General features: G+C 49.9%; 1 protein-coding gene and 1 pseudogene across 2 annotated transcripts; both read left to right on the top strand.

Annotated features, from left to right (window-relative positions):
* The first annotated feature begins 2,743 nt into the window (after positions 1 to 2,743).
* PEX26 (peroxisomal biogenesis factor 26) lies at positions 2,744 to 14,894 on the top strand. Of its 2 annotated transcripts, none has more exons than XM_027540860.1 (5): positions 2,744 to 3,238; positions 4,211 to 4,351; positions 5,094 to 5,389; positions 6,943 to 7,089; positions 14,063 to 14,894. In XM_027540860.1, exons 1-5 carry the CDS (start codon positions 3,024 to 3,026, stop codon positions 14,344 to 14,346), a joined length of 1,083 nt encoding a protein of 360 aa, XP_027396661.1. In that variant the 5' UTR covers positions 2,744 to 3,023; the 3' UTR covers positions 14,347 to 14,894. The 2 variants fall into 2 exon arrangements, with proteins under 2 accessions (XP_027396661.1, XP_027396663.1); XM_027540862.1 differs by lacking the exon at positions 14,063 to 14,894 and adding an exon at positions 10,706 to 13,345 and having other exon boundaries at positions 2,747 to 3,238.
* LOC113893824 lies at positions 14,729 to 14,826 on the top strand (annotated as a pseudogene).
* Positions 14,895 to 22,383: the final 7,489 nt, after the last annotated feature.

Here is a 22,383-nt window from a genome sequence, read left to right as displayed (position 1 = left end):
GACAGGCTGGGCTGGCTCCAGAGGTTGGCAACTGACCTTTGTAAGGAAGAGTCAAGAGTCAGATTCCGTGTCAGAAAGTTAAGATTACAGAACTCTAAGAAGGAATTGGATTCTTTCTCCTCCTTACCCACCTCCCAGTGTATCATCTCACCTTGTTTGGCCTGAACTATTCCAGTGATTTAAAGCATTCCTGGGGCTGTCATATGACCTCTTCTGATCCTCACAACCACCCCACATGGCAGGTGTTGGTGTCAATGTCCTCAAATGAGAAAACTGAAAGTCAGAGGACTCATCTGACTTTGCAGAGGTCCCCAGGATTCTAGATGGCATAGCTCAACTCCTAGACCAGAGCCCTTTCTGCTACAGAAACACGGACTCATCACCTGCTCAGAGCAGATGAGCAAAGAGCAAATCGACACCCTCAGGACCCTGCTCAGGCAAGATACACTGAGCACTCTACAAGCAGAAGGGAGAGCAGCAGGTCCCAGAGCTTGGGTGGGCTGGGGGATGGCTATCATGTGGGTTTTTCTGTCTCATTTACTCTACTAGTTTTCCCAAAAGGATTCCACCAATACAAATACTGACACGGCTCAGGCCTTACAGATTGAGAGAACTGCCTTGTTTCTACTCATTTATCCCAAGGGGAGGCTAGGTGGTTTATTTATTTTTAAATATATTTACTTACTTCTTTATGGCTGCCCTGGGTGTTTGTTGCAGAGCACTGGGCCTAGGGTGTATAGGCTTCAGTAGCTGCAGCACGTGGGCTCAGTAATTGTGACTGGGCCACTGGGCTTAGCTGCTCCACAGTGTATGGAATCTTCCCAGACCGGGAACTGAACCCACATCTCCTACACTGACAGGTGGATTCTTAACCACTGGGCCACCAGTGAAGTCCCGAGGTGGTTTCAAAGCTCTTGACTCATGAGCCCCAAGTCGTTAAGACATCTGTTCACTCTACTTCAGGTGGAATAAATTAGGATTGCTGTATCTTAGCTTGAGAAGTTCTGGATACATTCAGATGGAGCTAGGGAGTATCACAGAGCTGGTGTTCAGGGATCAGTTGGTGGGCACAGCAGTGCTAAAGGTATGTGATGACAGACCACTGTGTGGCCCTGCACAGTCAGAGATTGGATGAAACACAGAAATAGAACACAATCCTATTTTTAAATTATTTTTTGCAAGCTTCCACTTCCTTAAATACGTTGACCTCATTCTGGCAGCCACAGACCTACCTACTGGCAGGTCAGCTTCTTTTAAGGCTGTGCTGCCGTCTCCTGGAGAGGCCTGGGCATAGCAAGAGCCTTCTCCTTAGGGATTAAGAAAAGGGCCTTTTTCAGGTGGCACTCCTGAAGCCAAGGTTTGATTGTGCTAGTCGCAACTAGCCCAGGCCTGATCACATCTGTTTCTTGACGCTACTACTGCTTCCCTGAAGACGACGTCTAAAACCAGCTCTGAGAAACAGGTTTTTTTGTTTGGTTGTTTGAAGTCCAATAATTATGTTATTTCTACTGATCTTCATTATCTGCTGTGAGACCTCAGGCATAACTGATAACACATCCTGGTAACTTCAGCCTTGAACCGATCCACACTTCCCAGAGGCCTGTTTGCCTCTGGATTTTACCACGTGGGAATGAATACTGCCTGGAGATGAAGAGGGATTTAGGGCAGACACTGAGTACATGTTGGTCCCAAGGGCAGTGACCCCACCAACAGGGGCCAGTCTGAGCACAGGTTGTCTCTCTGCTCTTCTCCTGCCCCGGATTTACTATTAGAAACAAGGTTAGGTGTCATCAGTCTTGTCACTCTCAAGTTCTCCTATTTTATTTGTCCTTAGCATTTATCACCATCTGACATACTACTTATTTTTAATTTTGCGTCCTTTCACTATATGGAAGCTCCACAGAGGCAGATATTTGTCTCCTGTGTTCACGTTCTGTCTTCAGCCTTTAGAAGAAGGCCTGGCACTTAGAGGGTGCTAGGTATATGCGGAGTGAGTGAAGTCCCGGCTTTATGGCCTTATATGGTTATGGCTCCATACTCCTCATCCGCAGAGTCTGAAGGATCTGATGCTTCTGCCTCAGCCTTCTGGGAGGACTTCATGTAGAGATGAGGACCCAGGCTGGTGACCAGAGAAGGGGACGCTGACGCGATCAGGTGCTGACTTTGCTCCTGGCCTGGCCCGTCTCATGTAATCAAAGAGGAGTCCCTTCAGGAGACCTCAGGGTAGGAACTGGAAAACCTAGGGTTTAGTACAAACTTGAGAGGCCCCGAAAAACCTGAGTGAAGCGCAGTAATAAATGTAACTTGTGTCTGCGTACAACCACTTAATAATTACTATTACAGCCATAACGTAAGGAATACGTGCTCTGTCTCAGGGCTTTATTGCAAACTGCATCACACACCGTACGGCTCTGTTTTTCACGAGATCTCTGTTTGGCACGAGGTTCGGAGTCCCACTGTGGACTGACCGTGAGCTTGACGGGGGACCGGCGGAGGCGGCACACGGACTGCCTTTACCGCCCGCTGCCGGGGCTGCATCCCGGAGACCTGGGGCGCAGGTGCCGGAGGCCCACGCCTCCACCCATACCCCCTTCCGCGCCTTCCGTCGGCGGGCTTCCTCTCGCCGCGACAACTTCCGGGGCGCGGGCTGCCGGGGCTTGTAGTCCGAAGTCCCTCGCCTGCCTTGGAGGACAACCGCTCCAAGAGCGGAACTACACCTCCCAGAATGCCCCGCGCCGCCGGGGGCAGAGCGTCGGCCGGGTCTGCGCGCGCAGGCAAGATGTCGGCCCCCGTGTTCCCGAGCCCGCGGCTGCGGCCCTGCAACTGAAAAGACCACGGGCGGCCATACACCAGCCGGGGTCCCAGTCCTTGTCGTGGGACCGGGTGCCCAGGGACTCAGTGCTGCACAAATCCGAGGGCGCCAGGCTGTCCCGCGCCAGAGCCTGTGAAGACCACCCCTTCCTCCTCCCCAGACTGCACCGCACACCCCGCGCCCCTAGAGGGCTGCGTCCTGGCGCGCACTTATGAAGAGTGACCCCGCAACCTCCGCAGCCCCGCTGAGGGCGCTCGGGGCAGCCCTGCGGAGCAGCGAGCCCGTGCGTGCCGTCCCGGCCCCGTCGGCGGCCGCGCTTCTGCTGGAGGAGGCGGCCGACCTGCTAGTGGTGAACCTGGACTTCGGCGCGGCGCTGCGCACCTGCGAACGCGCCTGGCAGGGCCTGGCGGAGGAGCCGGCGGGCGCGTACGTCCGGGGCTCGGTTCGCCTCCGGGGACGGTGGGAGGCCTCCAGACGCCAGCACTCCTGCAGTCTGGTTGCTTGTGCGACCCTTATTCTTTGTTTTCCTCGCGGTGCTTCTCCGCGAAGCAGGGACTCACCTTGTGTCGGTTTCCGCGGAGGAAACGGTCGAGACGTAAACGGGGTTTAGTGGGACCCCACAATCAATTCTTTCTCCCTATATCAGGGTAGAATGGTCTAATGGGAAGATAGAATTGATTTGTTAAATTACTGCAGTAAGCTGGTGCCGGAAGTCCTCTCCTTCCACCCCTCCCCGAAGAAGCCCCCCTCACTCCTCGGGTTGGGGTTCAGAGCAGGAGTCGTGTTCTGGTCCTCTTGTAAGATTGGATCAAAGAATTGAAATTTTGGTCCTGCATTGCTCGTTGGATTAGGTCATACTAGGGAGGGCGTGGGTAGACTGGTCAAAGCTGGCCCCAGAGAAGGATGAACTGGGGGGCCTTCCCTGAGTGTTTGGGGGTCGGTGAAGACTGGGTGCTGTAAAGGCTGAGGGTGTGATTCTGATGCTGCGCTTGGGCGGAGACTGCTTCTGCCCTTTCTTCACTAAGCAAACTCTTAGGGCTGGTCCTCTTTGCACCCACATCTGTGCTGCAGCTGTTCTTTTCCCCTTGGGAGTAAATGAACGCTTCCTGTTGGTTAACCCTGACTTTACCTGGATACAGAGACGTGTGCTGGTCAACAGCTGATTGGCCTTTAGATTTATAAAAACGTTTAGCTCCTGGGCAAAGGGCAGTTTTCTCTTGCTGGGGCTCATGAGACGGGTCATAATTGTGAGGCCCTCTTGAATACTGGGGATGGGGGGAGGTGAGAGGTAATTGCTACTGACTTGGGAGCTGGTAAAGAACAGTCCCAGGCTGAAGGTGGGCATGGCAGTGCAGGGGAACCACTTCTGAACTCCCAAATTGGCTTTTTTGTGGACAGCTCCTTGGAGGTGAAATGCTCTCTGTGTGTTGTGGGCATCCAGGCCCTGGCAGAAATGGATCGGTGGCGGGAAGTCCTGTCCTGGGTTCTTCAATATTACCAGGCTCCTGAGAAGCTGCCCCCCAAAGTCCTGGAACTGTGGTAGGTCCTTAGGTCCTTACTGCTTCCCCACTGAGTCAGCGCAGGAACAAGAGGGTTTTCCCCTGGGTCGGGAAGATGCTCTGGAGAAGGGATAGGCTACCCACTCCAGTATTCTTGGGCTCCCCTGGTGGCTCAGACAGTAAAGAATCTGCCTGCAATGTGCGAGACCTGGGTTTGATCCCTGGGTTGGGAAGATCCCCTGGAGGAGGGCATGGCAACCCACTCCAGTGTTCTTGCCTGGAGAACCCCCATGGACAGAGGAGCCTGGCGGGCTACAGTCCCTGGGGTCACACACAATCTGACATGGCTGAGCGACTAAGCACATCACACCCCTTCAGTTCTCATATCTCATCTTTTTCTTTCTATACCATTTCCCTTTAAATCTAATTCTTTCCCTGTCCCCCACCCCCTGTCCCCCACCCCCTGTCCCCCTGGCGCCCTCTGACTCAAAACATATGCATGAAAAGATGAGGAAGAAGGAATTTAGGAGTGTGATAGGGAAAAGAGGAAGGGATGGGAGACATGAAGTGGGGTGACAGAACGGGGCGGGGGGGGTGCCAGAGCTGAGAGTTGCTTGCTGCTTCTAAGAGCTCCTGATTCTTACCATGTCAGTGTCCCTTAGGGAAGGACTTGAGGGCACAAAGGAGGGGCTGGGTAGGAGGAGTTTAGTGGTTAAGAGAAATTAACAAACCGTGAAGCATTGACCACTCTTTTTCTGGGATTGGATTATTTGGGGCTGCAGTGTTCTTTTATACAGTAAAATGCAAGAGCCTGGAGCTGTGCTGGATGGAGTCCGTGCTTGGCTTCAAGACCCTGACAACCAGGGCCTTCCAGAGTATAGATCCTTAGCAGAACTTCACCTGCAGCGAGTGCTACTTCCTCTGGGCCTCCTGTCAGAGGCTGAAGAGCTGGTGGTGGGCTCTGCAGCCTTCAGCGAGAAACAGCGGCTGGATGCGCTTCAGGCCGTTAGTGCAGCGAGGCAGCAGCAGACACATGGGCACTCTGGCTCCGAGGAGACGCGGACACTAAACCAGGAAGGTGGGACATTATCCTTCTGCAGCCCTCTGTGCAGAAGCTGAGGGCTTCCTCCTGGACGTGGGGTCCATCATGACCTTCCTGGGCCTTGGGAACAATGCTTTGTATGAGTAACTTCCAGATTGCAGGGTAAGAAATCTGTTGAGGTGCTTCGAAAGCCCAGCGCCTCTGCGGTTGGCTTTGGGAGGCAGGTGGTGCAGGTCTCAGAGCCTTACTTTTGTCTCCTGAAAGTCATCTCCTCCGTGGGCCCTTGTCAGTAGATCTGTCTCCTCTGTGCTGGCCTGGCCAGGATGTTACTTCACCATCTGAAGCAGCGCCTTTCAGCTGTGGAGGGCTGTGCAGGGAAGTTCTTCCTGATGCTGAGTTGAAGTTTTCCTCCTGGTGGTTTTTAACCCCCTGATCTTTGTTTTCTCTGTTCGTGACACATAGAATAGGCATACACGGAGGACCTTCAGCCCTCAGGAGACTACTCCTGCCTCTGAGGTGTTTTCTTTGTGTGCCTAAGAGCAGGGACCTGCTGAGGCAGCTCACTTCTTTGCAGCAGGTTGTTGGCTTCAGGGACTCCATGTAACTCCACAAACCCTCTGCCTGTCCAGTGCCTGGGGAGGAGGCGCTCGGATGGCGAGTCCAGGGTGTCTTCAGGGCTTGAAGGTGATGTTCATGTTTGTGCTCAGTCCAAGACGGGATTCTTCACTGTGCCTGTGAGGTGCCCTTTGTTTTCTGCCTTTACTGATCATCAAGAATTATTGCTATGTAACTGTGCATATGTCTTAGGCCAGAATATGAAGAATACTGTGAAGCTGTTAAAGAAACACCAGATGTACCAGGTTCCCCAGCTAAGTTGACATTTCTGTTGAAGTCCTGTCCTACAGAGCTGGTGTGGTGATGTCAGAGTTCTCTTCTACAGAGGTGGTGTCTGGTGACGTCACAGCCCTCCCCTCTGGAGCTGGTGTCTGGTGACATCAGAGTCCTCCCCTGTGGAGCGAGTGTCTGGTGACGTCAGAGCCCTCTCCTGTGGAGCTGGTATGTGGTGACGTCAGAGTCCTCTTCTACAGAGGTGGTGTCTGGTGACGTCACAGCCCTCCCCTCTGGAGCTGGTGTCGGTGATGTCAGAATTCTCTCCTACGGAGGTTGTGTCTGGTGATGTCACAGTCCTCTCGGATGGAGCTGGTGTCTGGTGACGTCAGAGCCCTCTCCTGTGGAGCTGGCGTCTGGTGACGTCGGAGCCCTCTCCTGTGGAGCTGGCGTCTGGTGATGTCGGAGCCCGCTCCTCTGGAGCTGGTATCTGGTGGCATCAGAGTCCTCTCCTCTGGAGCTGATGCTGGTGATGCCAGAGTCCTCTCCTGTGGAGCTGGCGTCTGGTGTCGTCACAGTCCTCTTGGATGGAGCTGGTGTTCTGATATAATCAGTGCTGAAGGCATCTCTGGATGCCTGGGAGCTCCCTTAGAACCATTTTGTGGACTGCATGAGGAAACCAGTCTTGGCTCGACTTAGACTCAAAGCTCGGAGTTGGGAAGCTGCTTCTTTACTGAAGTTCTACTCTGTCACCCCGCCAGGCTCCTCCTCCCACAAGTTCCTGTCTCTACTGACGTTGCTGCGCCAGCTCTGGGACTCTGCAGTCAGCCACTTCTTTTCTCTGCCCTTCAGTAAGAGCCTGCTGGCCGCCTTGCTCCTCTGCCTCCTGGTGTTGAGGTTTGATCCAGGTGAGTGAGGACACCTGCCTCCCCACCCACCCTCCCAGGACAGGGCGGTTGACCAGGGCTGGGCCTGGGAGCCCTCCTGGGGGTTTTCCATGGTCTCATCTGCAAGGAGGAGCTGGTGGACCTGAACTGGAGCCAGCCCACCTTGAAGGAGAGACCAGTCCTGGAGAGAGTCCATTCTGCCTTGTCAACTCTGGACGTCCAGGGGTGAACTCTGAGTAGAGCCTCAGGGCTTATTTATTTTCTTTTTGGCTGTGCTGGGTCTTTGTTGCTGCACGCAGGCTTTCTCTAGTTGTGGCAAGTAGGGGCTGTTCAGTAGTTGTGGGGCTTAGGCTTAGTGGTTGCCACCCAGGCTGTAGAGCATTTGGGCTCCAGTAGGTGCAGTGTATGGGCTTAGCTGCTCTGTAGCATGTGGGATCTTCCCAGAGAAGAGATCAAACACGAGCAGGCAGATTCTCAACCACTGGACCACCAAGAAGTCCCCTCAGAATTGAAAAAGAAAAACCTTCATCATAATGTGTAAAAAAATAACATTAGATTAAAACATGTTTTGTTGTAGAAATACAATAGGAAAAATATATATTAGAGAATATGGAAAACAGGAAAGTATGACGGAGAAAACAAATCAGCCTTCAGTCAGCCACTGTAATCATTAGTCTTTTTCTGGATGTGGATGCAGTTTTGCTTGTCGTTAAGTATTCTTTTTTTTTCTTCTAGTTTTGTTGATATGTAATTGACATTCAGCACTGTATAAGTTTAAGGTGTAGAGCATAATGATTTGACTTACATACATCATGAAATGATTCCCACAGTATGTACAGTGAACATTTATCCTCTCATATGGATAAAAAATTTTAAAAATAGAAAAAAAATTTTTTTCCTTGTGATGAGAAACTCTTAGGACTGTCTTAACTTTGGTATGTAACATACAGCAGTGTTAATTATAGTCATCATGTTGTACATTACATTCCTGATACTTATTTATCTTATAACTAAAAGGACTTTTTGACAGCCTTCTTCCAGTTCCTCATCCCCCTATAAGTATTCTTTAAAACATGGCTTTAGGGAATTCCCAGGCGATCTAGTTGTTAGGACCCCATGCTTTCACTGCTGAAGGCCTGGGTTCGATTCCTGGTCAAGGAAATAAGATTCTGTAAGCCATGAATTGTGGCCCTCCCCCCACCAAAAAAAAAAAAAATGGCTTTAAAACTTTACACAACTAAATAATATTCCAGTTTTCAGTAACTTCCATAATTGATTTTACAGTGCCCTGTTTTTGAACATTTCAGTGATTCCTCTTTATTTACTTGTGTAGTTTTTATCATAGCATAGTTGCTTTACAGTGTTGTGTTAGCTTCCAATGTACAGCACAATGAATCAGCTGTATGTATATATATGCCCTTCCCTTTTGGACTCCCTTCCCATTCAGGTCACTGCAGAGCGCTGAGTAGAGCTCCCTGTGCTGTGCACTATGTTCCCATCAGCTTCGATCTTGTACATAGTATTGATATGTATATCAATCATATGTATATGTATGTCAGTCTCATTCTCCCAGTTTCCTCCCACCTTCCACCTTGGTATCCATACATTTGTTTCCTGCGTCTGTGTCTCTATTTCTGCTTTGCAGATAAGGTCATCTATACCATTTTTCTAGATTGCACAACATATGTGTTAATATACGATACTTGTTTTTCTGACTTAACTTCACTCTATGACACCCTCTCAGTTCATCCATGTCTCTACACATTTCGTTTGTCCCTTTTTATGACTGAGTAATATTCCACTGTGTGTGTGTACTGCATCTTTGTCTATTCCTCCCTTAAAGGATGTTTAGGTTGCTTCCATGTCCTAGCTGTTGTAAATAGTGCTGCTGTGAACAGTGAGGTGCACGTGCATTTTGAATTATGTTTATTTCTGGATATATGCCCAATAGTGGGATTGCTGGGTCACACGGTAGCTGTATTTAGTTTTTAAGGAACCTTGATACTGTTCTCTATAATGGCTTCACCAATTTACATTCCCACCCACAGTGTGGGAGGGTTCCCTTTTCTCCACACCCTCTCCAGCATTTTTTTTTTTTTTTTGGTGGGGGGGACGGGGGCAGGGGACTTCCTGGTGGCTCAGACGGTAAAAGCGTCTGCCTACAGTACTGGAGACCCTGGTTCAATCCCTGGGTTGGAAAGATCCCCTGGAGAAGGAAATGGCAGCCCGCTCTAGTATTATTGCCTGGAAAATCCCATGCACAGAGGAGCCTGGCAGGCTGCAGTCCATGGGGTCGCAAAGAGTTGGACACAACTGAGCGATTTCACTTTCACTTTTGATGGTGGCCATTCTGACCAGTATGAGGTGGTACCTCCGAACACTTTGATGATTTCTTGCTGTTTTCTGCTGTGCTCTTTCCCGAGGGTGAATTCACCTTGTGAGCACTGGGCCAGAGGTTAGGAGCTCACTCGTGAACTTTTCTGTGTGTGACTTTGTGTGAATTACAACCTAACCTCTTCTCATGAATTTAGACTTAGGGTTGTATAACTGTCAAAACTGAAAGGAAAACTGGAAACCCTTAATTTCAATCCCTTCACTTTCATTTTCTTTTTCGGTTGGGAAACCTAAGAACCAGAGAGAAGTGACTGCTCCAGGGTCACACAGACATTCTGTCTGCTGCTCTTCATTTAACCCTAAACCCTTCTGTGTCCCCACTTGCCTCTTTCTTGTCTGGGAGCTGCTTCTGCACAGTTCAGCTTGTCCATTTGACGCCATGGCTGGTACTGAGCAGGAGATCCCTCTGAACAGCCCTGTTTGCTTGAGGAGAGTCACTGGTTAGCCCTTCGGAAAGCTTAGGAGTTTGTATTCAGTCCTGTCCACCCTCTGATCTTTTACTTTATTCCAGAGACTTAAAAGTAAAAATTAGAAAGATTTTTGTGGTTCTTAGGAGTCCTTCAGTCTCAGAACCCTGGGGTCTGGCATCTCAGAACTTCTGAGTGGGGATGGCAAGGGGCTGTTCCAGGAGCGCCCAGGACAGTCCGTGCAGGTTGGTGAGAGCCCAGGGCTGGGCTGCAGTTAGAACCCGGCCAGGAGGACATGAAGAGGGTGGACTGAAATCACTTTCTTAAAAGTAACGTATTTTTTTTAAGAAGGAAGAAAGTCTATTAAAAAATCAGTAATTCAAATAAGGAAAAACAAACCAAAGCAGCCAGCTCAGCTCTCATTCAAAAGAGGCTAATTTTACTTTTATTGTTAATATAATTAACTTATGATAAAAAGAGGTAGTATTATGGCTTGGCTTCAAACTTAAAAGGCACAAAGAGGAATGTAGTGAAAAGTCTCTTCCCAAATTCATCTACACAGAGGCAGCCATCATTACCAACTTTTTACTATTAAAAAGTTAGATTAAAACATAATAAATTTGGATCTTTTTCTCAGCAAACTGAAGTTTTCTCTCATCCACATAAAGAAAATACAACCCAGAGATTATATTCTGGAGAAAGGGAAATTCTCTCCCGTTGGGAGGGGAGGAGGGGCACTGGCATGGTCACTCCCCAGGTGGGAGAGTTTTGGGGGAGGAGTGGCCGAGTGGGGGGCGGGAGGGGTAGGGCGGGCACTGACTGGCCTCTCCCTGCAGCATCTCCCCGCTCCCTGCCCTTCCTCTACAAGCTGGCTCAGATCTTCCAGCGGATCCGCGAGGCCGTGTCTCCTCCTCTCTGCCAGCTTCCCATCCAGCACTGAGTGGTCGTCCCTGCTCGCCTCAACCCCCTGTGCCCCAAGCCTGCTGGAGGAGCAGAGTCACTCATCCTTGGCAGCCTGCTTCCTGCAGCCGATGGGCCCTGCCAGCGCAGCCAGCCTAATTCCAGGGGAAGCTGACCTGGCTGGGGCACTGTGTCAGGCTGCCTCAGCATCCTCCCCTTTGCGCCCCGTGCTGGCGGGCCTGGCAGGTTTTATGGAGACAAGAGGCACAGCCCTGCAGAGGAGGGGTTGTGGGAAGGGAGTGCTTCCTCCTTGACATTCCTTGACACGATCCGTCTTCCTGCAGAAGCAGGGGTTGGTCTTTCAGGCCACAGGTTCATGCAGCTGGAAATTCAGAGCAAGGTCCTGGCTGGGGGACCTTGGCCTTGCACTTGCATGGAACACTTACCTCTGAAGGTTGTCCCCGGGACAGGCTCCATAGTCTGGTCTGGCTTATCACTCCCCATTCCTCCCCAAGCCCGGAGATGTGCCGTGGGCTGCCCTCTGCTCACACTGAGCATGGCTTCCTGAGCCTCAAGTCCTCTTCTAACTGGGTAAGGGGATCTGGGCAGCTGCCTCCTGGACTAAGCTCTGTTCCAGCTGTCAGTGGCCAAGCGGGGCTGTGTGAGGAGGTCTCTCTGCCTTCTCCCTCCTGTTGCCCCTTCCTTCCTGCTGTCCTCCACCCCCCTCAAGGTGATGGTTTGCGCTCTGCCTTGCTGGTTCTTTCACTAGCTTCTGCTGCATCCTTGGCACACCCTGTTGCTGGCTCCCCCCTTTCTGTGTCCTGTTCCAGTTATGTTCTGCTGTTCGTATAACACACAAGTGTTTCTGCTCCTGCATCCTTGGAAAGTAGGCCAGCCTCAAAAGCTGATGCACTGAAAATGGAGCAGATAATCAGGGGAGCTGGAAGGATGTGTGGAGGGGGTTGGGCAGGGGGGAGGCTTGGGAGGCAGTGAACGATGTTGCTCCTTGTCTGGGGGTGGGAGGCAGTAGGGCCCTGCGGTTGTGCAGCTGAAATGTTTCAGTGCTTTCTCTCAGTGGCCGCCAAGAATCCTCCCTGTCTCTGCGGGGACATGGAGGCCATTGCTGTGGGGCTGGGGGATGGAGGTGCCTAGCAGGCCAGGAAAACCAGGGACTTATCAGCTTTGCATTAAGACCCTCAGGAGCTCCAGGTCAGCGGCATCGCTTTCATAAAATGATGGAGTGAGTAAGCTTCAGGCCCTGGGAGGTTAAGTCCTAGGGTGTCGTAAAACATGCTGAGAGAAAGGGAGCTGATCAGGCTCGGGGATTTCTCCTTTACAGTGATTTTTAAAACCTGGTCCTGTTCGTGCCACGGATAGAACTCTTGAGTGGCTTCCCCTGGCCTGAGGGTAAAACCCCAGTTCTTATGGAGTGTAGGGACCTTGGGCACTGGTTTTGGCCGACACCCCCACCTCACATGGGGCCTGATCCAGCTGCTGGCAGTCACGGTTTTCTGAGCCCTGCACCCCTCACACCTCTTACCTTCTGCGCCTGCTGATCCTCTGGAGGCCCAGCTCCCCTCTCGTATGGTGGGTTGCCCCTGGGAATCTTCTCCTGGCCCCTGTTTCATATGCTTTCTGCAGTGGTGGCCCCATGCCTTGCAACTGTGGGATTCTGGGGCCTCTTTGAAGCTGGGGTGTGTGACTGCAATGTTGAAGTGGTGGGAGGCTGCCCTCCCACCTGTTGGTGTGAAGCTGTTGGGAAGTGATTTAACCTCATCTCTAAGGTGATTGTCCTCTCACAGGAATTTTTGGGTGAGTTGGGTGAGTAAATGAGCCTCCAGGGCAGTGTTAGCAGGTTCCTGCTTCGGGTAGGAGCCCCATGAGGGGTGGCTGTGTCCTCACTGCCCGGCTGAGGGCCGGGGGTTAGACGGTGTTCAGAGGCATGTTGGAGAATGAGTGGATGTAACTGACAGCAGCCTCTGCTTCAGTGTGGGGGAGGGGGGTTGTGTTGTGGAAACCCTGACTTCTGTCGCCCCGAAGCCCGTGTGACCCTACTCCAGGCCTTGGGCATCTTGGCTTCCTGTTCGCCAGTTGCTCTGCAGTCTTGTCTGGCATCCAGCCCCAGCTCCCCTCATCTGGCAAGGAGCTGGACCCACTGCTCGAGTGGCTGGGCCTTGTCTGGGGATGCAGCTGCTGCTCCGGCCGGCCTCAGCTCGAAGCCTGATGACATCTGAAGCGAAGGGCAGGCCACCTGGTCACTCCAGCACCGGTGCTGACCAGGGAGGTCCCCACTAGCTTCAGCCGCCTTTCAACCCTTGAGGTGTGGCTGGGCCAAATCAAGATGTGTAAATATAAAATATACACTGATTGCAAACACAGAGCTAAAAAGAGTGGAAACTCGGTAATTTTTATATTGATCGCGTACTGTAAATCAAGATGCTGTGTAAATATACACACTGACTGCAAACACAGAGCTAAAAAGAGTAGAGACTTGGTAATTTTATATTGATGGCATATTGAAATGATAATCTGCATATATTGGACTAAATAAAATCTGTTATTACCTGTTTGTTCCACTTTTTTGTGGGGCTCCCAGAATGTTTCAGCGTGCACGGAGAGCTCGCTTCGTGTTTCTGTGGGCCTGTGCTCAAAGCACCCAGTACACAACAGATCCGGAGAAGTGGCCATGAGGTGGGCTGCCGGCGTGTGATCTAGACAGACTCCCCCATTGCAACCCCTGCTTTGTGTGTTAAGGAAATGGAGATCCCAGGGTGAAGTGACCCCCAGGCTTCAGCTTGCATAAGACAGGAGTCCCCTCCACAGTCCATGTCGCTCACTGCTCACGGTGCCCCTCGTGTACCCAAAAACCAGCCACTGGAGCTTGCCATCCTCACACGTGCCACCTCGGCCCCAGCGAGTGGGTCGCTTCCACTGGTTCTGAGATGACGGTTCTCGGGGCTGAGGGGCAGCTGGGGAGATGGTGAGGTAAGGAGCAGCTGGGCTGCACGGGCCATCACGGGTGGGGTGGACAGTGGAGGGGAGGACACAGTGCTGCCTCTAGAGAGGGGCTGAGGGCGTATCTCGTGGCTTTGTGACACGTGGCAGGTGACACCATGGATGTGTTTGCTCACATGTTCATGCTCTTTTAAAAACGATGTTTTATGTGTCTAAAACTGAGAAGGCACAGAGGGTGTCTTTCCCTCCTGCTCCGCACCCCTGGCCCCCTGCCCACCACCATTGCCACCTGGATCCTTCCACGTAACCTCTGATGCTAAGCTCCTCTTTCTCCACAGATGATGGCATGCTGCACACGTGTGCCATGCTTTTAAACCCAGTCTTGGGTGTTTGTCCGCATCCGCTCTTGCAGAGCTGCCTCACTCTGTTCAGCTGCCCCGTGCTCCCTTCTGTGATGGCCTCGCAGTATAAGCCCCACACCTTTCCCTGTAATGCCATGGAGCCGTTCCACCCTCTTCTGAGCCCGAGTCTGAGAGGAACAGATGGGCATCACACCTCTGCTGCCACTTCCTGGCAAACGCAGCCCTCTGTCCAGCCTGCCTGGTACCTGGTGAAAAGCTGAGAGCCAGCCTTTCACACTCCCAGATGCTCCACTTCTAAGTCGGGTGGCACTGTCTCTGCCAACCACTAAGCCAGCCACAGGAAATGGCAGAGAGGCCTGATGTGAACTGTGGAGAGGGCGTCTGTCCGCCTCTCCCCTCTGCTCCCCGGCTGGAGCGGCCCCGGGCTGGTGGGCCGCTGCGTCTGCACCTGGGAGGGGCTGTGGGTTGTCATTCTCTCCTGTGCGCTCTCAGGCAAGCTCCCCTCCCTAGGCTTCCCTCACCACCTGCCAGCCCGGTGCTTTGGAACTTGACATAGCAATTGTTAATGAGGAGGTTGCTTCTCTACCTCTGGAGATCTTGGTTCTTGGATGACAAGGAGCTGAATTAAGAGCAACGGACATGGTACTCGCTTCAGGAGCACGTATGCTAAAATTGGAATACAGAGATAGCATGACCTCTGTGCAAGGATGACATGAATTCGTGAAGCATTCCGTATTTTTAAAAATAGTACGGGCCTACTGTACAGCACAGGGAAGTCTACTCAGTACTCTGTAATGGCCTATGTGGGAAAAAACCTTAAAAACCGGCTGTGTGTGTAACTGATTCACTTTGTTGTGTACTTGAAACTAACAACGTGGTAAACCAACTATACTCAGAAAAAAGCAGTGGACACAGGGCCCTACTGAAACCCCCATGTGTGCCATTCCTCCAGGGTTAAAGTGGGATCCAGATATTTTTGGCCAGCCTCCAGGCCACTTGATAAAAACATTAAAAAAAAATTTTTTTTAAGCAATGGTCATGTATGGATATGAGAGTTGGACTGTGAAGAAAGCTGAGCGCCGAAGAATTGATGCTTTTGAACTGTGGTGTTGGAGAAGACTCTTGAGAGTCCCTTGGACTGCAAGGAGATCCAACCAGTCCATCCTAAAGGAGACCAGTCCTAGGTGTTCATTGGAAGGACTGATGCTGAGGCTGAACTCCAATACTTTGGCCACCTCATGCGAAGAGTTGACTCATTGGAAAAGACTGATGCTGGGAGGGATTGTGGGCAGGAGGAGAAGGGGACGACAGAGGATGAGATGGCTGGATGGCATCACCGACTCGATGCACATGAGTTTGGGTGAACTCCGGGAGTTGGTGATGGACAGGGAAGCCTGGGATGCTGCAATTCATGGGGTCGCAAAGAGTTGGACACAACTGAGCAACTGAACTGAACTGGACTGACTGATATATTTTAGAAATTTAAAAAATTGTATAAAAGCAAATTTGGGACTTGTGATCCCATGCCTCTGAGATAACTACTGTAATGGTGGTTTTTGTTTTGTTTTTTTTCCTGTTTTATCTTTCAAACATCCAGCCCTCTTGGTAACCCCAGTACTTGAGAACCTGTGAAAAAGTGGCTGCAGACGGGGTTTGTTCAGGAGAGTGTTAGCTGGCTGAACTGCAGGCCGGCAGAAGGGCCTTGCAGCCAGTGGGCGGGTGGGTAGGCTGGCAGAAAGGCTGAGGTAGAAGAGGGGTGGGGGCCACCAGAGCCGCTGTCCCTCCCCAGATGACCTGGCAGGGCTGGGTTTTGTGACCCACTTCTAATTGTAACACTGACCCCCAGCTCTCATTTCACACTGTTGACAAGCTCCTCTTTTTCAAGCACCTCAGAGACTTTTCACATACCCTTGTCACCTTTTCTACCATCTGAGATGGGGACTGACAAGCATCAGGTAATATTTGGAGACTTGGTTGAAAAACCAAAGGATTTTTGCAGAAATCCTTTTAGAGAAAAGTCACATTAACAGTAGCATCAACGTTGATTGATGGCAGAAAAGCTAAGCAAATCTCTCCCTATAGAGAGATGCTGGCTCTGCTGCTGAATTGCTCTGTAACTTTGCAAAAGTCGTCTAATCTTTAGGTCTCTATTTTCTTTCTTTCTTTCTTTTTTTATTTTTGTAGTGCCAAAAACATTTTGTATTGGGGTATAGCTGATTAACAATGTTGTGGAAGTTTTAGGTGAACAGTGAAGGGATTCAGCCATACATATACATGTATCTGCTAAGTTGCTTCAGTTGTGTCCGACTCTGTGCAACCCCATAGACAGCAGCCCACCAGGCTCCCCCATCCCTGGGACTCTCCAGGCAAGAACACTGGAGTGGGTTGCCATTTCCTTCTCCAATGCATGAAAGTGAAAAGTGAAAGGGAAGTCGCTCAGTCGTGTCTGACTCTTAACGACCCCATGGACTGCAGCCCACCAGGTTCCTCCACCCATGGGATTTTCCAGGCAAGAGTACTGGAGTGGGGTGCCATTGCCTTCTGCATACATGTATCTATTCTCGCCCAAACCCCCCTCCCATCCAGGCGGGCATGTAACATTGAGCAGAGTTCCATGTGCTATACAGTAAGTCTTTATTGGTTATCCATTTTAAATACAACAGTGTGTACATGACCTCCCCAAAGTTCCAAACTGTCCCTTCCCCCTCAGCAACCGTAAGTTTGTTTTCTAAGTCTCTTCCTGTTTTGTAAGTAAGTTTGTGTCATTTCTTCTTAGGTTCCACATACAAGGGGAATAGGTCTCTATTTTCGTACCTTAAAGATGGGGATAAAATCTTTCTGCCTTATTTTCTTTATGATACTTTTGTGTCATGTGAGCAAACGTCTACTAAAAAGACTGGAAGGTGTTAAATGATACAGGGAATGGAGTATTTAAAATACTACAAAATATTTATTATTATAAAATAGGATGGTTAAGTCTTTTTGATAAAATCCACTTAAAATATTTGAAATAGGTGCATGAAATAGGTTAAATAGACACGGACTTTGCATATAGCACATTTAGTTGGATTAAATAAGATTAATGGTCCCTGAGGGATCTGTGTCTTGTTACATAGGCAAATGCGAGTTAACTTTCTTGGGGCTGTTTAATCAGGACTAGGTCAAGAAATGACATGCTATTTGCCTCACCTTTTTCTTCGGGCTTGTGGAAGGTGAGGCTGGAGAGTGGGGAGGTGATGGGGTTTGTGAGAGAGTATTTGGTAAAGATAGAGGCAGGGGACTGTGGCCTGAGAGGGAGTTACTCTGTCTCAGGGAAGCAGGTGTGGGTGGACACTCCGATTTTAATGGTGGATCTGTGAGGTGGTGCTGTTGGGGTCAAGACTCCAATGTCCACTTGACCAGAGTGAAGAACAGCATGGTCCTGGGGTGGCTGTCCTGTCACACGGGGTGGCCAGACTTGTATTTTCAGGGTTGTGAACAGGCCACATTAGTCATTATATTTGTAAGACATGAAATATGTTCATTCAAATAACCTTACTTTAAAAAAAATGCATAAAAGCAACATCATCTCACCTTCTCTTCCATACACGTGCATATTGTTTGCATAAACATGTATCTAGTGCTTTCTATGTTCTTAATATTATCTATTCAGTTTTCAGCATTACTGCTTCTCTACTATACACATTTGTCTCCTGGGGTTGCTGAAGCAAATGACCAGAAGCCGGGGGGCTTCAGACCATAGAAGCTTACTCTCTCATAGCTCTGGAGGCCGGAAGTCCGCAGTCAGGGCATCTGTCTCCAGAGGCCCCGGGGAGGATCTTCCAGGTGTCCCTGGGCTTGTGGCTGAATGTCTCCCACCCCTGCCTTACCGCATTGTGTGTTTCTATGTCTTGTCCTTTTCTGTCTCGCTTAATGTTGCTGGATTTAGGAAGCACCCTAATCCAGGTGCTCTCCTCTTGAGATCTTAGTGACACCTACAAAGACCCTTATTCCAAACGAGGTGACGGTCGAGGTTCCAAGCTGTCCTTTTAGCAGCCACATAATCCTTCCTGCTGGTGTGCTGGGCCTTCTAGTTCTTTCCAACTTTTTGCTAGTATAAACAACAGCTCTGAGCAGGCTGTATGTGCAAAGGCCATGAAACGACACGGTTATTTTTCCTGGGATAGTTTTCTAAAGTGGATTTTTGACGTCGATGGTGAAAGCTATTTTCCAACTCTTTTAACACATGGCCAGGGTATGGTGGAGAAACCTGGATCTCTGTGATACCCGTAGCATTCTGTGAAATTTCTGGAAAACAAGAGAACCCAGCAGTCCTTCTGAAAGTGAAGAGTCAACTGTATGCAGAACACCAAGGCCTGAGGGGAGATACTGACCTGACGGCCTTATCTTTCCTGTGGTGCTGCTCGTTTGGTGCCTTTAATAGGGCTGGCAGCTGCAGAAGGTGGTCACAGGATCAGTAACAGAGCCTTAGGTGTGGGTGAGGGCAGGGCTTCCACTGGCCTCTGACCAGCTTGCCCCCATTTGTGAAGGAGGCGAGTTTTTCTTTGTTCCCTGAGCTCAGTGTTCTCTGCATGTCACCTGTCAGTCTTTGACCCCCAGCTCTAAGTGCCCACTGCCTCCTGTCCCCTCCATCTCATTTTTCTGTGACTGGCAGGTGAGGGCCTAAAGGGCTGCCCCCACCCCCGGCTCCCACCCAGGAAGCTGAGCTTAGCCAGGATCAAAGGCAACACCATGGGAGTGGATGCGTTGAAAGCTCCCACTTCTGATGTCAGCCAGCTGGCAGGCAGGGAGCAGAGGAGGAATCAGAACCGTCAGGAAAACGCTGCTGTCCCCTGCTTGAAACAAGGCCACCCAGACCCTCCTACATGGTGGGTTTAGGAGGGGACTCGCCTGGGAGCAGGGCCGCCTGGGCTGTGTGCCTCCACCTTTGTGCAGTGGTCAGCCCTCAGAGGCGAACCAGTGCACCTGCGATTCTGTGGCCATCAGCGCCCCCTCCCTTTCAGCACCTGCAGGGCTGGGACACAAGCAGGGAGCCCAGCATTCAAATGCAAGCGGTCTTAAGGCAGGCAATCACCCATCACCAGAGTTAAATCCATTTGGCAAGTGCCTAAATCTAGATAATTCTATTATCAAATACAGTTTCCTCCGGGAATCTCGAGCTTCCCCTAGCAGTGTGGGTGCCTGGAAGGTACCAGGTCTTCCTCCAGGCTCCAGTCTCCCTTCGGCAAAGTAAACTCCATCTTTTCTTTTTTCCTATTCACTATTCTTGGCTGCACCCGGTCCTAGTTGCCACACGCGGAATCTTTCACTGTGGCACGCAGACGTCTCTCTAGTCGTGGCGTACTGGGTTTAGTTCTAAGCCCCGTGGCATGTGGGATCTTAGTTCCCCAACCATGGGTCAAACTGGCGTCCTCTGCATCTCAAGGCAGATTCTTAATCCCTGGACCACCAGGGAAGTCCCTACTTCACTCTTTTTACAAGAACGAAACGCTGTATCCTAGTTGGGTCCAAATCACCTGCTTTTGAGGCTGATTTTTAAAAATCTCTATGGGAAGCAGGGAATTTCCGAACTGTCAAGAGCAACATTGCTCTTCTCTGTGAACAGCCTGTATCTGACTTCAGTTTTTCCACCTGCAAAAAGGGGGACTGTATTAGGGTTCTCCAGAGAAACAGAACCCATAGGAGACACACATACACAGAGAGAGAGAAAATAGGGAGCTGGCTTGCATGATCATGGAGCCTAAGACATAATCTTCAAGTTGGATCCAGGAGAGCTGCTGGTGTAAGCTCCAGATCAAGGCAGGAGAAGACCAGGGTCTCAGCTCAGCGGCCAGGCAGGCAGCTGGTCCCTCTTACTCAGCCCTTTCATTTAATTCAAATCTTCAGCTTACTGGATGAGGCCCACTTGCCGGGGTCCAGCCCTGGTGGATCCAGGGAATTCAAAGTGGGGACGGCGTCGGCGAGGATCAGGAAACAATTGCTTAATTAAACGTTAATTAAGGGTATAAAGAGTGGTTAAATAAGGATAGCTCAGTGAGGAAATTCAGTGGAGAAAAGAGGCTGAATAACTTGGTTTACGTGGAAAGCTAATAAAGTTCCAAAATAAGGAATTTGCGTCACCTACGTAGGCCGCAGGCGTCCTCCCGTTCTCCCGAAGGAGAGGAGACACTAAGGCCTCCCTGGTCAGATCTTAGAAGCCCAGGCAAAATTAGTAGGCTTGACGAGCCTTCCCACCCCAGATGGGAATTCAGCCAGAAGGTGAGAGAAAGAATGACGTGGGGAGACCAGGTTTCAGTGAACAAAGCCCGCACTTTATTTTCCAAAGTAGTTTTTATACCTTAAGTTGTGCATAGGGGATAATGGGGGAAGGGGTAGAGTCATCCAAGGACAGCAGTCCTTGATCCTAATCAAAGCCAGGCTTTCAAACTTATCATGTGCAAAAGTTTAGGTGATTTACATCATCTTCTGGCCAGGAGGCCTGTTAACATTTTAAGATCCTTTCTTCAGAAAACTTATTTTTCTCCAAAGGTGATTATTCTAAAGTCAGGCGCCACCCTCCAAAAGCATTAGATAAAGTTGCATTCCTATAGGGCAAAGGTGTGGTGGGCTATAACAAGAAAAGAATTAACTCAAGGGTCCAAGGTTACAAACATTAAAGCTACTATTTACATTCCTATATACCAATTATATTAATCAATACACTGCCAGGGACACAGCAGGTAAGGGATATGGAAACTTAGCAGCAAACATTGGCCCAAAAAGTGAAAAACCCTTCACCAGTACAATTTCTAATCAATCTTTTAATTGCTCAAAGGAATCTGTAATTAGTTTAGAACATCTCATGCCTCTCACAGTTGGGAGGCTCTGAACAATCACATGTGGCCGGAAGAACCTATTCAGGCAGGCTAGAGGACTTCCAAAGGAGTTTGTAGGTTGAAACACTCTTGTCACGCCCAGGAACTTTATTAACTGGAGCTGTAAATTAACTCTTTTTTCAGAGAGAGGTGGTGGGGGACAGCCCCCCGTAAAGTCAGAGGTGTAGGTGAGAGCACAAAGCAGAAAATAGGCAGACTCTGGTTTTGGGGGTAGATGCTCGAGAATTTCCAGGGGGACTCCTGAGGCTCGATCCTGCCTTTGCGTATGCCGAGCCTCCTTCCTCATGACCTTTGTCATGGGCGGAGCTCCTCTCGCTGGCTCCTGGCACCACCTCATCCAATGGGGAGGACAATCTGCTTTACTCAGCTTACCGATTCAGATGTTCATCTCATTCAGAAACGCCTTCACAAACACACCCAGAATAATGTCTGAATGTCTGGGTGTCCCATGGCCCAGTCAAGTTGACACATAAAATTAACCGTCACAGGGACTGAAAACACATCTCCTGCTTTCATTCCAAACTTCTACTCAGGGAGAACGACATAGAATGGAGGTGGGATCCAGGTTGCCCCAGACCAAATAATTGTGAAACAGAGGACTTAAAAACCAAAAAGAAGTCACTGTTTTTTACTTTTAAGACTCAGACTACTATGTTAGTCTTCTAAGATGCCACACAAGAGGGGCTTAAACAACAGAAATGAATTATCGCACAGCTCTGGAGACTGGAAGTCCAAACTCATAGTCCATTTCTGGTGAGGCCTCTGCTCCTGGCTTGCCAATGGCCACCTTCTTGGTCGGCCTCCCTCTGTGCATACACTTCTGGTGTCTCTTCCTCTTATAAGAACATGAATCCTACTGGATCAGGGCACCACTCTTATGACTTCATTTAACCTTAATTACCTCCCTAAAGGCCCCAAGGACCCATCTCCAAATAGAGTCACATTGAGGGTTAAGGCTTCAACAAATCATTTGTGTGGGAGAGGGGACACAATTCAGTGTATGCCAGCTACCCTTCTTTTTATCTCCCTGGAACCAAAAGATGCCATGTTCAGCATTTATGGCATAGACATGGCTCCTGCCAACCCTTAACCTCATAAAGGTGAAAGATGATAAGGGTCAAGGAATCATCATGACAAAGGCTGCTGAATGCCATCATAATCACCAGTATTGTCATTATCATTTTTACCCCCAAGATATTAAGAACCTGTTCTTAATGACATGAAGAATTTATTTGGTAATTTCAAAGAGAACTCAAAAAATCAATTTACTCAGCAATGTTTATTGTGCATCTTTGATGCACTTGACTAGCTACTTTTGAGAGAGAGCACCAACACCCCAGACTTCAAGGTGTTCCATCCAGTTTTGTAGAAATAAACACATGCACATATACACATACCAAGATTCCAAAGTAGGGACTCCCT

This window comes from Bos indicus x Bos taurus, chromosome 5 (assembly GCF_003369695.1).
Source record: "Bos indicus x Bos taurus breed Angus x Brahman F1 hybrid chromosome 5, Bos_hybrid_MaternalHap_v2.0, whole genome shotgun sequence".
Classification (NCBI taxonomy): Eukaryota; Metazoa; Chordata; class Mammalia; order Artiodactyla; family Bovidae; genus Bos; species Bos indicus x Bos taurus.
The sequence above is the reverse complement of the archived record's forward strand: the minus strand, read 5'-3'. Positions and strand labels throughout refer to the sequence as shown.